We start from the raw sequence: 16,998 nt of genomic DNA on the forward strand, positions 1-16,998 counted from the left end.
TAGGGAGTTCGTGCAAAAGTTTGAAACCAGGGCGAGGTGACAGATAGTAAGTTCGCTTGCGCTCGGGCAAAACACAAGACGAATTCTTCTTAATGGAAAGAATAGAAGAAAAGATGTCGAGGTCAAGGGGAAGGTTGTAATCGTGGAAAAGTGAAATGATCCCTACGATGTTGCAGATAGAGTTCGGGTGTAACTTATCTATGGTGATGTTGAAAAATTTTACGATCTTGACTATAAGGGGGTGAAGTGGAAGGCAAAGACCAGTTGTGAGCTGCTCTTCGAGATCGTGATCCCAAGGGAAATTGCCTAAGGCGATGCTATACACAAAGTCATTGGGAAGTCTGTACCGGGCTAGTAAGGTTAGGAGCATGTCCGCTATCATTGTCGACGGGCCAAAGTTGTCTGATAGCCGACCTCGGTGTGAGGTGGAAGCTAGGTTACCTGAAGCCTCTTGCTTCCGCCGAGGTGAGTTCGCCTCAGGGGGACCGCGGACCACATCCTGACCTAAAGTAACCACCTCAGTAGGACGAGGATCCGCGGTCTAAGCCAAGGTACCCACTTCGGCTCCAACGGACTCACCACTCCCGTCTAAGAGACTATCAAAGCCAAAGCTAGACATACTAAAAAGACTCAGAATCGAAAAGAAAAAGCAAAGGGGGACTCACCAAAAGGAAGACCGAAGAAAGGAAGGCGACCTCGGAAAGACACCGAACTAAAAGACTTGAAGCGTCCTCAAAGATTGTGGATTGCGGATTTGCGGACTTGCGACGAGGAAAATGAGTCCCTTGGCCCCTATTTATAGCCAGTATATCCGGGGATCAACGGTTGAGATCCACACAATCCGACGGCTCCTAGGGAAACCGGTTGCATGACCCCCGAGGCTGAAATCGATTTAGCGCCTGTTTTGACATCCGCGGAGTTTATAAAACGGTGTGACATCTGCACGCGACTCAGATGCAACCTGGGTTATTCCTAAGTTGAGCCGGGCGGTTGAACAGGTCCGACCAACGATTCCCCGTCAAGTCGCCTAGACCTCGTGTCAAATCCACCTGGACTCGTCATGAACTCCACGCACTAGGTTGAGACCCCTAGCTCGAGAAGTGGGGGGCAATTGATGAAGGGAGATTTGGCTCGACCTAGCAAGAAGGGGACACGTGGGCACGATCTGATCAAGGGATGACAGTTCAGTCTAGCAAGCCTAGTTCGTAGCATTTGGAGCTCAGGTATTCAGCCACCACGGCCCAAAACCCACCTCGATGTAGAAGCATCTCAGCATCCAATCCAGTTTGAGACTAAAGAATTGAAGTACCAAATCAGAGCTAATGACCCGAATTGCCACATAACCGACACCATAGGTCTCTCCAACAGATCCCAAGTTACTCGAAATTGTGATGAACTAACAGATCCTAACTTTTCCGAGATCACGATGAGAACTCGTCCCGGCTCTACCAGAGTCAGAGATGAAACGATAAGCCTTATCTACATACTACTCCTCTGAAGGCAGAACAAACCTTATCTCCACACCCTGGAGATCCCGGAGCTCTTTCGTGAGACTCACGACTACTCTAGTATATAAAGACGGAAACCTCAAGGCAAAGGTACGCGTGATTACCCTACTCTCTAGCACTCAAGCTCTCAAGCATTCAGCTTGCATTTACAACATACTTACTAACTTAAGCATCAGAGTGACCTCACCAGATTAGCTACCCTAGGTTCTTTTGCAGACCGATCCAACTCATCGTCTACCTGGAATCCGAATCACCCCCCAACTAAGAGTAGTCAAATCGCACACCATCAGATGTCAACAATGATATCCCGTAGTGACTCTTTACAACAATAGTCGATTGCAAGACCCTTCTTCAGAAGTTTTAGGATTTTACCATATCCTTTGTACCACGTACAAGTAACAAGGTTGCTCATGCATTAGCTAAATAGGGTTGTGTTTTGAACAGGCCGGACCACTACGTGGTCTACCACCCTTGATTTTCTAATACCTGTACAGCTGTACTGGTAGATGATGCAATGAATTGAACTGGAGCGCAACATTGAAATTATACTTTAGGCTTCAAAACAGAATCACACATCAGAACCCTGTTGTAAATCTTGATGAATGATGAATAATAGTTGATTGATTATTGATTGGTTTTCAAACTTTTGGGCTATGTTTGCTTTTTAGGAAAAGGTAGGGAAAGGAAGGGAAAGTTAAAAAAATCTATACAAGATTTGTAAAGGTTTCCCTACATTTGCTTTCCTTTCCCTACTTTTTCCTTCAAACCAAACATAGCCTTAAGGTATCATGTCTAATCTATGCTTCATGCGGCATCAGTTATATATGTGCACAAAAAAACACAAATATATATATATATATATGCACAAAAAAAAAGCATCTATGTTTTGTCCTTTTCTGAACCAAAACTGAATCTGAATGTATTAAATTCGAAAGATCGACGTAGCAGAAACCGGAATCCCGTTACCACCAGGGTTGGGCCGTTGGGGGGTTATGGGTATATGGGTGATGAAAGAAAAATCGTAGGTGAATCTTACAACAACAATGGTAGGTGACCTATTTTGTTTGACTAAACACTTCATGGTCTACCTCATAGACAGCCTCTGTTATCAAAAGGAGTACTCTTGGGGAAACAAGAAGAAGAAGAACAACAACAACAAAAGCCGCAGCAAACCGATATATGTCCTCTTCATTAAAAAGATTGACATTCTTAAATAGAGACTCCCATAAACACTTTGATGCAAGGAACAAAAAGACTAATCCACAAGCTGCAAAGGGAATATTTTAAATATGTAACAATATAATTCTCTGCAACGGATGTGACTAATAGATCTCTCTATAACACTTGTCAGTTTGTTACAAACAAAACCAATGTGAGGATTAGCCTTCAATCAATCAAAGAATCCATATCATACAACTACAACAACATGCCAACTGGATACACCTTTCCCACTAGGTGCTGACAAAAGAATGGAAAGATAATTAAACACAAATTCACAACAAACAGGCAGCCTTTAAAACGTATGAAATTGGAATTGCTACCAATCTTCTTCATAACTGAGATTGGAATAGATCTGTCAGTGTCACTGATGGTTGCAGAACGTCAGTAGAACAATGGCAGATTGATTTATGAAATTGAGCTGACTGATACTATAACTTCCATGCCCAAAAATCTAGAACAAATTCCCAAAGCTCTTTTTTATCTTTGTATTGGGCTATTGGCTTGAAGGAATTAATTTCAAAAGATCAATAGAGCAAGTTACTCGCAGCACGTAGGCTCATGCTCAAGTTGCAACTTTTCCCAGAGGCATAACACCATCCTTGGACCTTGATAATGGGCAAGAATATAATTTGATTCACACCCGGCATTGTAAAACCGATCATCACTGACATAGTGCACTTCTTTACCACTCTTCTTAAATTGTTCAATCCATATCCCCATTGCAACATCTTCTAGCTTGAAAAGCTGGAAAACCAAAATCAAACACACACACACACACACACAAAATAAAGAGAGAAAAAAGGGAAGGTTCAATACAAGCTAACGAAATAAAAATTTTGCATTTTTATGACAGAAAGACGGTGTATTTTTTTTATTGGTATAACATTTCCATGCAGCACTAAAATATTTGAACAAAATTACAAAAATAAAAGTTGTAGATACAAAGTACTATAAACCAAAGGCTGTACAGGGCTCTGTCACAGCTATCCCCAAAGTACCTCTGTCTTGCCAAAGAACAGCATATTCCTAGATAATATCTCTAGTGTCAGTTCACCCCACTACCTACAGGCAATAGTCAATTACACAATCTAGAAATCAAATGGCATGATGATTTGCACTCTGATTATCAAAAATTTTGCACTCTTAGTGTCAGTTCACCTCACTACCAACAGGCAATGGTCAATTACACAACCTAGAAATCAAATGGCATGATGATTGCACTCTGATCAAATGGCAGAATCTCTAAGGGGAAATAATATAAATTAGTGTGCACCCAAACATGTCATAAAACCAATGAAATTGCAATAGTAACTAAGTCCTACCTTGAGGTCTCTTTCTTGGTGGCCCTGAACAATGAATTTTGCAATGTCCCTTGAAATAATATATCCTGGACCATGAGCCCATGGTGGATATGAAGCATGTGGCCATTCCTGCACAGCAAAACCCACATCAAAATGAAAATTCTACTTCACAAATTTTTCTGAAGATAAAAGTTGCCTGAGATTAATACCTCAGTACTGATATACCATTTGCTGTCTCGATCTCTATGGGGTTTTGAATCAAAGGAAATTAGACCATAGAGGAGTCCGTTGGAGACCTTTCCCTTGAGACTAGAAAGAACTTCATCAATTCTGACAAAAGCATCATCATCCATTTTCATTATGTATTTAGCAGGGAGAATTTTAATCTGCAAAACAAAAAATGAGAATATTATACCTAACTAGGAGAAAAAAAGAAAAATTAGTATACGAGAAACACTATCTAACATCAAAATTCCTGACCCCCTTGCAATTTGTTAGACTGTAAGAACTATATACAGATTGGAATGGGACCAAGTAGAGATATTTCTTAGAATCTTAGACCAAATGAATTGATAACAATAACCACCATAACCACATGTATCTTTTTGGATGGATAAAATAAGTGAATGATCCAAAAAGAAATCTAGGGAATAGATGGTTTTGACAGATTTTTTAAAAACAAAATGAAAGTCACACAATCATCTTTCTTCAATTTGTAGAGATTGCTTTACAATATATTGCATTCCAATTCTAGCAAATTATAGAATAGCAAAATAATATGAAAGATCAACTCAAAAGAACATTATTTTTCATCAGTAATGGGATCAATGAGATCTAAGGACTGGAGTGAGCTGTAAGTGGTAAGAAATGATCTAAGGACTTCCAGTTTAACAGAAAATGGCTCTTGATAGAAGGTGATAGCAGGTCAAGCTTCTTGTAGTGGACCCTAATTAGTTACACAAATAAGGCTGAGATGAGTTCGGGCACATATCAAGATCAACAAGATTTTAACAAAAAATCATCAAAAAGAAGATTGGAAGAAGAAATAAAAGTACAAGAAGCCCCTATGCCATATCATGTATGTCTCCCCATGCAGCCCAAGTATACAAGGGTGCCCTGGCCTGGAAGAAAATGACAACAATACAACTCACTTTTGCCTATACCAATTGTGGCTATGGAGTCAGATAAATCATCAGTGGATGTCCTTGTCAAACAGAAAAAGATATTCCAGTTGGCCACCAAGCATCTAACCTATCTAATACAATGAGCATAAACCTTTGTACAGAGAACTTAAGAGTTAAGAGCATCAATCTGTATGAGCTCTAAAATAATTAACAATAACAGATGAAAACAACTGAAGTGAATTTACTTATTTCGTTATGAGATTTTATATCTACATACCCCCATGATGCAAATAGCAACTGTTTTCAATGTGATCAAGCTGTAATAATCAACAAAAGGCATCAGATGGATATCGCCATACATCTGAGATTCTTTCCATAGCTCAATGTTAACTTGCTTGTTCTTTTGCTGCAGATTTGAAAATAAAAAATAATTAGAGCACATTTTCTTTCTGAAAAAAAAAAAAAGATTTTTTTCTTCAAAAAAGTTTCATCTCTTTTTAGCTGAACTGGGGGAAACTGTAGCATATGAATGAAAAAAAAAAGAACTAAATAAGTCATAAAATCCCAGCACATCGCTGATGCACATCCTCATCTAGTACCTAAAATAATCAGATGAACATAAAACTCCTAGCAAACTTAAGACATCACTTACAAGACCAATAAAAAAGCGGACAGCCACATCCCCAGAGCGTACAGCTTTATACTGCATCCAAGACCTCCTCAATGCCATACGACGCTCAAAATTGTTTCCAGTTGAGAAAACCCCAATTAGCATTGTAAGCCTTTTCCTAGAAACTAGAGGTGCTTTGAGTTGCTTAGCATCAATAATCAAATCCATATCTTCAGAGACAGGCAAGCCATTTGCCAAGGCAGATAAGATATGTAAGCCACCTCCCACTTTTACTCCACTAACCAACCATGGTTCAAGTTTCTGCAATGATAGAAATAGTTTCAAGGGTGGGGATCACTACTACTAGAATTGAAAATTCCTAATGTATATAACTGCCTTATCTCATTCAATATTTGTTACGACTTATGAGTAAAATGATCCATACCTCCCTATATGCAAAAGATGTTTCATGCCTCCCATTCACAGTCATATGGAATCCCTCTGGTCCAACCCACAGTGTGGCAGTAAATGGATTTCCTTCAACAAACGGGAAGTTAAAAGTTATGTGTGTACTTCCCCCGGAAATATTAGTCTTACTACTGGGTTGACTGCCGTTGAGGTTCTCTTTCAATACAGTTCCCATAACTTGTTCATTGCAAGAAATGAGTCCATCAACTGTAATACATCTGTGGAAATACATTAGAAAACTAAATCCAAAGAAGCTTTTGTTCTGATAATTAAGAAAAAAATATGTACCAAGTATTTCCAAACAAAGATAGGCACGGCTGCTTCATTATAGAAATTTAATATACATGTTTTACAGTACACTGAAACCAAACCAATAACAGGAACTGATATAATGGACAGATGGAGAATTGGAGATGCCATGTCACAATGCCAAATGGATATAAGTATATATAACTTGGCTGAGTACTTTTGACAAGTATACGAATCAGTAATAACTGAAACATGTGAAAGTCTGCAAACCAAAAATAAAAAATAGCATAGATGGACAATTTTTTTTGGGACTTGGGAGAACCAAGTGCAAGTATTCTTGCCATAATGTAGGGCCAAGTGTTGATCTATGACTTTCACGTCATGCTCAGCATCAATTGTCTATGGTGGGCCATTTGGGGACTCATAAGGCCAACGGAGCTCCATGCTCTGAAATATCTGACAGTGTATTGGGCTAGTTTAGGCATGTAAAGTTTTCTTTATTTATCATTAACTAGAGAATTTTATTACAATTATAAATGAGATAAGAATACAAGCACAAGTGATGGTAATCAAATCTTCAGGTTCCCCAATTCAAAAAGAATAAGAGCTAACCACACAAATTATCTCCCCCACTGACAAACAAACTATTGGGACCCAAACACTCCCCCCGAACCCAACTATGGGAGTAGAGCAGACCACCACCCATCAGCAGTTCACAAGGAGACAGAGCCCCAGAGTTGGTTACTCTGTAGCCAGAGGATATTCCCTCCATGATATCTTCCAGAGTTAGTTACCCTGCAATCAGAGGATATTCCCTCTATGATTACACCTGTAGGCCAGCTATATAAGGCCATAATCATATAATAAAAGGTGTGAATGAATATCCCTTCGTTTTCTCTCTCTCTGAGTCCATCCTCTTCCTACCTTCCCTTCTCTTCTTTCCCTTCATCTTCTGTTTCAGGAGGTTAAGCCACCCTCGAAGGGGCTTCCGAGGTGAGCAGTAACTCATCAAGTTGGTATCAGAGCCAGGCTATCCAGATCACGGGTCAGCTATGCCGCAGACACGTTCCTCTACCATGGATGATAGAGTCGACCAGCTTGAGATTGGGTTCCACCAGGTGCTGAATGAACTCAGGGAACTCAAAGTGGTCGCCTCCAGCATCGCCTCCAGCATCGCCTCTCAGCAACAATCCGGCGAGACTAGTCACCCAGCAGGGGCGGAAGCCTCTGCTTCAAGCAGCCAAAGAACTGGGTGTTACCCCACCGGAAAAGTCACTAAGATCAACTTTCCCAACTATACCGGTGGAGATCCCATTCCTTGGATCTTCAAAAAAGAAAGATTTTTCAAGTACCACGAAACCCCTGCACACCAGCACGTCTCCATCGCTTCCATTCACCTAGAAGGAGACGCGATTCTATGGTTCCAGAGGTATCGTCAAAACCATCCTCAGGTAATTTGGGCGGAGTTCACTGAAGCTCTGTGCATCCGTTTTGGGCCGACGGCGTTGGTGGATTACGACGAACTCCTCACTCGATTAAAGCAGACTGGGACGGTAGCAGACTACTAGCTCGAGTTCGAGAGAATGGCGACCAGGGTACATGGATGGCCAAAGAAGGCCTTAGTGGGGTGTTTTGTGGGAGGCCTCAGAGAGGATATCCGCCTGGAGGTGAGGGCTCTCCGTCCGGCGACAGTCATGGCTGCGGTGGATTTGGCTCGCCTGCAAGAAGAGGAAATCGACAACCTGCGCAAAGCCAACAAGCTGTCTTACCCAAACGTGAGGGTTACCCAACGGGCCGATCAGCAACCCATGAAACAAGTTGGGGATTCTCAAAAGCCCATTTTGCCCAGGCCCACTATGCCCTTCAAACGCCTCTCATGGGCCGAGATGCAGGCCCGACGTGCAAAGGGCCTCTATTACAACTGTGATGACAAGTTTGGGCCGGGCCATAAGTGTCGGGTCCAGCAAGTGTTTCTCCTTCAGACAGAGGAAGAGCCGGAAGGGACAGAACCAGAGCACGTAGAAGACTGTGAATTGATATCAGACGAACCAGAACCTGTCGGAGCCGAGATCTCCTTACACGCTCTCATGGGCCTCAACCCTCTTCAGTCCATGCGAGTAGAAGGAAGATTGGTTGGCCGGTCTGTGATGATCTTGATTGACAGTGGCTCTAACCTAAATTTCATCACTTGCCGCTTGGCAAAGCAACTAGGTATGACTATACAACCCACTCCTCTTTTTTCGATCCATGTGGCTAATGGGAGTCAGATGTTATGTGATGGTGTATGTAAGAAGGAAAAGATCCTCATACAGGGCCATAATTTCGTGGTGGATCTCCACCCATTGGATTTCTCAGAGGCTGATATTATTTTGGGAATTCATTGGTTACGTGGCCTAGGTCCTGCACTTTGTGATTGGGCCAAAATGACAATGGATTTTTACCAAGATGGTCAGACTTGTCATTTACAAGGGGTGTGGCCCCCTAGTCCCCAAGGTGATACTTTAGCTTCCATGATACGGGCCTCCAAGGATGTTGGACTGCCCTTATTTATGCACTTAAGCATTCGGCCCACAATCTCAATTTTAAACAGTCAGGGCTATGACCAACCCACGGAAGCCCAACATGAGACCTTGCGATCTATACTTGATCAGTTTGGTGACATATTCAAGGAACCGAACCAATTACCTCCACCCCGGGCCCATGACCATTAGATACCCCTCTTACCAGATTCCAAACCGGCCAATGTGAGGCCATATAGATACCCTTATTTCCAGAAGCTGGAAATTGAGAAGGTAGTAAGAGAGCTATTGGACAAAGGGCATATACAGACCAGCACTAGCCCTTTCTCATCCCCTGTACTCCTAGTGAAGAAGAAGGATGGTAGTTGGCGTTTTTGCGTAGATTACCGGGCCCTGAATCAGATTGCAGTGAATGACAAGTTTCCGATACCCCTCATTGCTGAACTGTTGGACGAGTTAGGGGAAGCACAAGTGTTCTCCAAACTAGACCTGCGGTCCGGGTATCATCAGATCCGGGTTCACCAGGCTGACATCCACAAGACAGCCTTTAGAACCCACGATGGCCATTATGAGTTTCTGGTTATGCTGTTTGGACTCACCAATGCCCCCTCCACCTTTCAGACCCTCATGAATGACATCTTCAGGCCATTTCTAAGGCGATTTATTATGGTGTTTTTCGATGACATTCTGGTTTACAACAGGGATTGGGACACCCATATGGAACATCTGAAACTTACCCTCACAACTCTAAGGGAGCACCAGTTACATGCCAAAATGACAAAGTGTTCCTTTGGACAAAAACAGATTCCGTACTTAGGCCATGTGGTTGCAGTAGGGCGGGTTATGGCAAACCCAGAAAAGATAGATGCCATCCAAAAGTGGCCCAAGCCCACTACTGTAAAGGCTCTCAGGGGTTTTCTTGGGCTTACCGGTTATTATAGGCGCTTCATTAAGGGGTATGGGCTTATGGCCACCCCTCTAACACGTCTGTTAAAGAAGGATTCTTTCGATTGGGTTGATGATGCCCAACGGGCCTTTGAAGACTTGAAAATAGCAGTTTCTAGTCCTCCAGTCCTCACTCTTCCAGACTTCTCTCGGCCCTTTGAAATAGATTGTTATGCATCGGGTGTAGGGGTAGGGGCCATCCCGATGCAGAAAGGGCAGCCCATTGCTTATTTCAGCAAGGCTCTCTCAGCAGCTCACCAAAATCAATCCACTTATGTCAAGGAAATGATGGTTGTGGTAATGGCAGTACAGAAATGGCGTACATACCTATTGGGATGCCAATTTATCATAAGGACAGACCAACGAAGTTTGAAGTACATAGCAGAACAAAGGGTGCACACCCCGGAGCAGCAAAAATGGCTTAGTAAATTGATGGGATATGACTACCACATAGAGTATAAGCCTAGGCCCGGAAACAGTGTAGCTGATGCCTTATCACGAGTAGAAGAACTAGCCCAACTGACCTGCTCCCAACCCAGTTTTCCCTTGTTTGAAGCTATGGCAAGAAGCCAGGTCTGATTCGCAGCTATAGGACATTAAGGATAAGTGGAGACGTGACCCTTCCCAGGTTGCGGGTTACCAAATTGTAGGACCTGATCTTTTCTTTAGGGGCAGGTTTGTGGTTGCTCCAAATTCCATCCACAAAACTGAACTGCTAAGGTTGCTTCATGATTCCGCATTGAGGGGACATTCAGGGGTGCTACGGATCCTAAAGAGGCTCAGCAACCACTACCATTGGGTAGGAATGCGCAAGGATGTGTTACACTATGTATCCAAATGCCAAACCTGCCAACAGCAGAAATACTCCTCACAGTCTCCCGCGGGCCTTCTACAACCCCTCAAGATTCTAGAGCAAGTGTGGGAAGACCTCTCCATGGGCTTCATCACAGGACTTCCCCATTCTGTAGGGAAGGAGGTTATCATGGTAGTGGTTGACCGTCTCACCAAGTACAGCCATTTCTCTGCATTGCCTCACCCTTACACCGCAGCAATGGTGGCTGACATCTTCATACGGGACATCGCAAAACTGCATGGAACACCAAGATCCATAGCCTCGGACCGTGACCCTGCCTTCCTGAGTTCATTCTAGAAGGAATACTTCCGATTACAAGGAACCCAACTGCACCCATCCACAAGTTATCACCCGCGGACTGATGGATAGACTGAAGTTCTTAATCGATGCTTAGAAGCCTACCTTAGATGCTTCATAGGGGAGAAGCCTAGATAGTGGGCCCACTAGCTCCCGTGGGTAGAATACTGGTACAACTCGACTTATCAGTCGACTACAAGAATGACACCCTTCAAAGCTCTATATGGCAGAGAACCCCCTCCCATATTACCTTATGAATATGGGTCGTCCAAGGTGGCAGAAGTAGAGACCCGCCTACTGGCAAGAGACGAGATCCTTAGACTGCTTAAGACCAACTTGACAAAAGCCCAACAACGAATGAAGGTCCGCTATGACTCTCACCACCGCCCATTAGAGTTTCAGGTGGGTGATTTTGTCTACCTTAAGCTCCAACCTTACCACCAGGTCTCAATGGTAAGACAAGCTTGGCACAAGCTAGCTCCTAGGTATTATGGGTCCTATAAGGTGCTGGAGAGAGGGGGCCTTGTTGCTTACAGACTGGACCTCCCTGCTACCTCAAAGCTTCATCCGGTGTTTCACATCTCACTTCTCAAGAAAGTTGTGGGAAATCATACTCCTATCTCATCCAACTTACCCCAATTCACTAAGGAATGAGACATTTACACGAAGCCTATCAGAATTGTGGATTTCCGTTGGGTTCGACGAGGTGGGCAGGTTGTGCCAGAAGCCAAGGTAGAATGGGCAGGGCTGCCTCCAGAAGACGCCACTTGGGAACCTTATCTAAGGCTGAACTAGAGGTTCCCAAACCTAGACCTTGAGGGCAAGGTCAATGCTAAGGAGGGAGGAATTGTTGGGACCCAAACACTCCCCCCGAACCCAACTATGGGAGTAGAGCAGACCACCACCCATCAACAGTTCACAAGGAGACAAAAAGGACACGCGACAGAGCCCCAGAGTTAGTTACACTCAGAGTTAGTTACTCTATAGCCAGAGGATATTCCCTCCATGATATCTTCCAAAGTTAGTTACCCTGCAATCAGAGGATATTCCCTCTATGATTACACCTGTAGGCCAGCTATATAAGGCCATAATCATATAATAAAAGGTGTGAATGAATATCCCTTCGTTTTCTCTCTCTGAGTCCATCCTCTTCCTACCTTCCCTTCTCTTCTTTCCCTTCATCTTCTGTTTCAAGAGGTTAAGCCACCCTCGAAGGGGCTTCCGAGGTGAGCGGTAACTCATCACAAACCCAGATGAAAACATAAACCATCCACTAACTCTAGACATGTGATGTTACATGTTTGTCAATATTCAATATGATTCCTCAGTACACCAATGTTTTTCTTCCAGAAGAAGGACAAAGCTTAACATCCACCTCGAGGGAAATATACATCCAACCATCCTTGTGGGTAGCTAGTTGCCTAGCTACCACTCGTGGGCATTCCACAAATGGCTTGGGGGCAAACCTTGGGAGTTGGGACATCTAGAGGGATTTCTAAGGATTCCTTAAAGAACTGGGAGGAGCCTATGTATGTGGTTAACCGCTGACATGCTCTATGCAATAGTGGCATCTCATAGGCAATAGATAGAAAAAGCTATCCTGGAGCCATGTTATGCATGTTGGCTTATCTTGGAAATCTGTAAAATCCATGGCATGGGTATGGATATAGGCTTACACTTAGGCTCAAGTATGGACTTGGATGGGTAGGGATGTTTTGGGACTTGAGAGCCTGAATCCTATTTCTGCTAGAAGCTAAGGTGTTAATTTGTTCTGGCATCATTAGCACTATAAAATAAGCTGGACCAATGGACCTAGACCATAAAACGTCATTTATCAAGTATTGATAATCTCCATTTATCTAGAAACTGACAAAAAAATATATCGGAATCCATGAATGAACATACACACATACACCCCAACCTAGACAGGCTAGACTATGTGGTAAATATGTTTAGGGCCTTAGGGGACCATAGGTCATAAATCAGAAATAAGTTCATAAAGAAATTAATTACCAAAAAAATGCTGATTGAACTAGACAAAAATTTCTTTTATTCTTTTTCTTTATATTTTTAACAAAGTTTTTATTCTTTTTCTTTATATTACAAAGTTTTATTAAGAGAAATAGAGATAAGGTTATAAAAGGGAAAAAAAAGTTATATATGGCACTGAACAGAATGAAATGGCAAAACAGGATTCATGTAGCCAATCTCATGTAGTTGGGACAAGGTTTAGATGATGATGATTAGCCATGTCATCAGCTAAACTTATCTCATAATACCAAGGTCCAAAATTCCAGGTGTATCGTATTGTATCTTTTGGTGGTCGATACGTTAAATAAAGGGTGTATTTAGGTTTTGATGTTTTAAATGGCTAAACATAAAATATAAAACTTTGATTAATCAAAACTCTTGATACGCAAAATTTTGTGTATCATCGATATTTTGAACTTGCATAATACAAACCATCTAATTGTCTGAGCTGAAAACTAAGAAAGTTAAAGGGGCCATTTGATAACAGGCTTAACAGCTGCTGTTGCTGAACTGAACGACTTATTGCTTTCTCTTTTAGTGGAGAAAATAATTAAACAATAAAGACTCAAGGTATAGTAACCTACCGAGCTTCAGGTTCATCCATTAAGGAGCACACAACCTTCTTAAAAACGTATTCATCAAAAGACAAGACAAAAAGCTTTTCAGTTCAGCCACTTCAGTTGATAAATTTATAAGCACATAAAACATAACTTATACTAGAAGTGTATCATACATACTTAATATAAGGCTTTTTAGTCAGAAACAAAAAAGGAAACTTTTATTGGAACGAATAACATATAAAGATTGCATAGAGAGCTAATTCCAGGAATTAAAAAAAAAAAAAAAAAATTGCCTCTACTAGTCAAAAAAACAGAATGTTTAAGAAATGTCTGGGTCTATATACCTTTTTAATAGATATTCCAAAATTATGCACAACCTGGATTTGGTAATTTGGAATAAGAATATCAGGGAATGGCCTTAGTCCAAAATTACCAAACCCAGCTTCTTCCAAACCATTTTTACTGCAAGGTGGGGATTAAACAGTTCCACCATCCAGCTGGACCAGGTCTTGCAACATTTCCATTAACAAAGGAATGGAACACTTTAGGTTGGGATTTATGATTTCTCATTAGCACTTATTTGCGTACCCCTCCCCCCAACTATAATCTATAGAAATATTTCAAATTTGCATATTTTGTCTAGGTTAATTAGCCCTTAAAACAAATCGAACAATATTAACATAAAATAAGTTGATGAGATAGTGAAGTTCTATTTGATGGTGGGCAGTGCATAACGCATAGAATTTCTACAGCAATAATTAACTCAACTAGACAATTAAAATGAAAGCACTATCTGATCAAAGACTCTTCATACCCATTTTTGGTATGTATTTGACCCTTCAGAAATCACAAAAAAAGTGGACTGGATGGTTGCAGTTATCACTAAAGGGTTGATTTTTACCAAGAAATCATCCTATGGTTCACCCATTGTACGCAATATTCAGATTCCAGAATGTGCTTGTTTTCACTTATGTCATTGATAGACGGGAGCTACGGTTTACAAAATTCAAAGCCCTAAAGTCTTCTCCAGAATTAAAATTGGTTCAAGTGAAATTCCAGAAGCTCATAAAGATAAGATGAAACAACCGTCGCTATGATTGAATATGCAATAAAAGTATGTTGACTTCACATCAGATGGAATCAGGTCAACGGTTGAGCATAGGTCACACGAAGAAGAGCTTTGGAAAGTGACAATTAGAGGAGAAGGAAATGTCTAAAAGTATACCTTTGATGTTGCTGCTGGAACCACGAGCAGGACACCTTTCATCTTTGCCCCAACCAAGTTCCTTCGTCCATGTATTCTGAATTATGACCGGGTCCTCTGTCATTTTATCCCCTGGCAAACTTACATTGTAGTGCAACACAATAGGAGGCTTAGACTCCCCCGGGAGTAGTGAGCCTATAAGTTCAATTTGGAAGCTTCCATGGCGTCCATCAGGAATGCCAACCAATGTGATGGAAGAACTATCGGCAAGCCCGCAAGGAAACTCAAGGATGGTTCCATAAATAGACATTGTACTGTTCAACATACCAACAGAGAAAGGGCAATTCTTATCCTTCTCATCATTTCCCTGGATGTTACTGTTTCTAATCCTAGATGCCTTCTCATCTTCAATAGCAGCCAACAAATCTTTCCACGCAACAGACGCTTCTTTAATCCCTTGAGCTGTTTCAGACAAAGAGTCTGACCTAGACAATAGGGAAAGCATTTGAGCCCAAACAAGTACGACTTTGGAGTCTTCTTCTGAAATATTTTTCAGAGAATACAGATCATTGAGTCCATCGACATTGATAAGATAGGGCTTTCTCGCACGATCGCGTTCCTGTGGCAGTTGAGAAGTCCTAGTTACACCATTATGCCCTAAACGAGAATTATTGCTTGGATGATTCCAGAAGAAATCATATGCTGATTGCTTGTTTGGCTGGTCTTGCATAAGGCTGTACCGGAGAATTAAAATCATAGCAAGAGAAATCATCAGAGTGCCTCCGGTCCACTTCTTCATCCCGAAATTGTCACTGCATCACTTTAACTGACTGCAAGAAACATAAAGGTGAAAAGGCAATACAAAACTAATGATCTCTACTCTCTAGGTTTTCCTGAGTCCTCAACAAGCAATGTAACCACTTGAGTACTACAAGCCCTCTTCTTCTTCCAGTTCGAATTCAAGTAATGGCGGATCTCTGCAACTGTTGTAGATCTCAGAGCCTCGAAGAACCGCTATATCCCGCATTTTCCTCTCCGCCACTCCTGGCGTATAATTCGTAAGTCGCAAGCCGCAAAACAGTAGCAGTTCCACTACTCTCTGTTTTCTTCGCTAAGGTGCCCCGCGCGTTCGACACGCTAGTTTCTTTGTCGGAAGAAAGCGTGAAACCGAACCTTCGCACTTCACACACCGAGTGCGGGGCAGAATTTGCTGTCAGGGGTGTTCATTATGGAAGGGGATATGCTCCTCACACAGGGGCGCCTTACATGAACATCCACCGTGCATTGGGAACATCTCCCGTGATTAATAATTCATAAATACGGGAGATGTTCCAAATGCATGGTACGCTGTGCGTGTGAGGCGCAACTGAGGCGCCCTCTGTAAGGAGCAGATTCCGTCTCGTTCATTATACGATTCAAGCCGCAAAGCCGCGGTTTGATTCGATTCATACCCATAAACGGTTTAGTTGAATTTGAGAATTTTCTAAATTGCAGTTTATTAAATTTTATAAATCGAAATATATATGAATATATGATTTGTAAATATTATATATAATATATTTAAATGTAATGTATAAAATTATAAATATTTAATAAATTCTTTATTTTATAATGAAATAATAAATAAAAATTTTAAGTTTTAATTTTTAGGGGAGCTATTTGGGCTTTCTAATTGGGTTAAACACAAAAGAATCATAGAATGATCTAAAGTCCCTAAACCGTATTAAAAACCGTACCAATGCTATCAAACTGTAATAAAACGGTTTGGTTTGTTTTGGTTTTCATACCAAAACGGTTTAGTTCAGTTTAGAAATTTCTCAAACGGTAATTTATCGATTTGATCTAAAATCTTCTCCAAACCACACTGAACCAGACCATGAACACCACTTGGTCCTTTCAAGATTTTTTTTTTTTTTAATCACTAGATTTGCTAGAAACAAAGTGTGGAAATCAAGCTAGTAAAGTAAAGGTCAATTTAACCGGACATGTGTGGGGTGCCTAACACCTTCCCACACCGTACCTTAGTCCCCGTACCCTAAGAATCTAATCCCCTTTGGGAAACAAGTCATCGAGAAAAATATTTTCTTGAAAAATCCCAGGTTTTCCTA

The 16,998-nt window shown here is 41.6% G+C and overlaps 1 protein-coding gene across 1 annotated transcript; it reads right to left on the minus strand.

The window, feature by feature from the left end:
• Positions 1–2,811: 2,811 nt before the first annotated feature.
• LOC148861141 (Galactosyltransferase family protein) lies at positions 2,812–16,087 on the minus strand. The gene is made up of 7 exons (XM_088941669.1): positions 14,912–16,087; positions 6,210–6,439; positions 5,807–6,085; positions 5,432–5,560; positions 4,240–4,416; positions 4,052–4,159; positions 2,812–3,473 (listed from the first exon to the last, which is right to left on the minus strand). The coding sequence occupies exons 1-7, from the start codon at positions 15,687–15,689 to the stop codon at positions 3,267–3,269; spliced, it is 1,908 nt and encodes a 635-aa protein (XP_088797795.1). The 5' UTR covers positions 15,690–16,087; the 3' UTR covers positions 2,812–3,266.
• Between the last annotated feature and the right edge of the window lie 911 nt (positions 16,088–16,998).

This window comes from Nelumbo lutea, chromosome 4 (genome assembly GCF_056320005.1).
Source record: "Nelumbo lutea isolate HS-2025 chromosome 4, American lotus-T2T, whole genome shotgun sequence".
NCBI lineage: Eukaryota > Viridiplantae > Streptophyta > Magnoliopsida > Proteales > Nelumbonaceae > Nelumbo > Nelumbo lutea.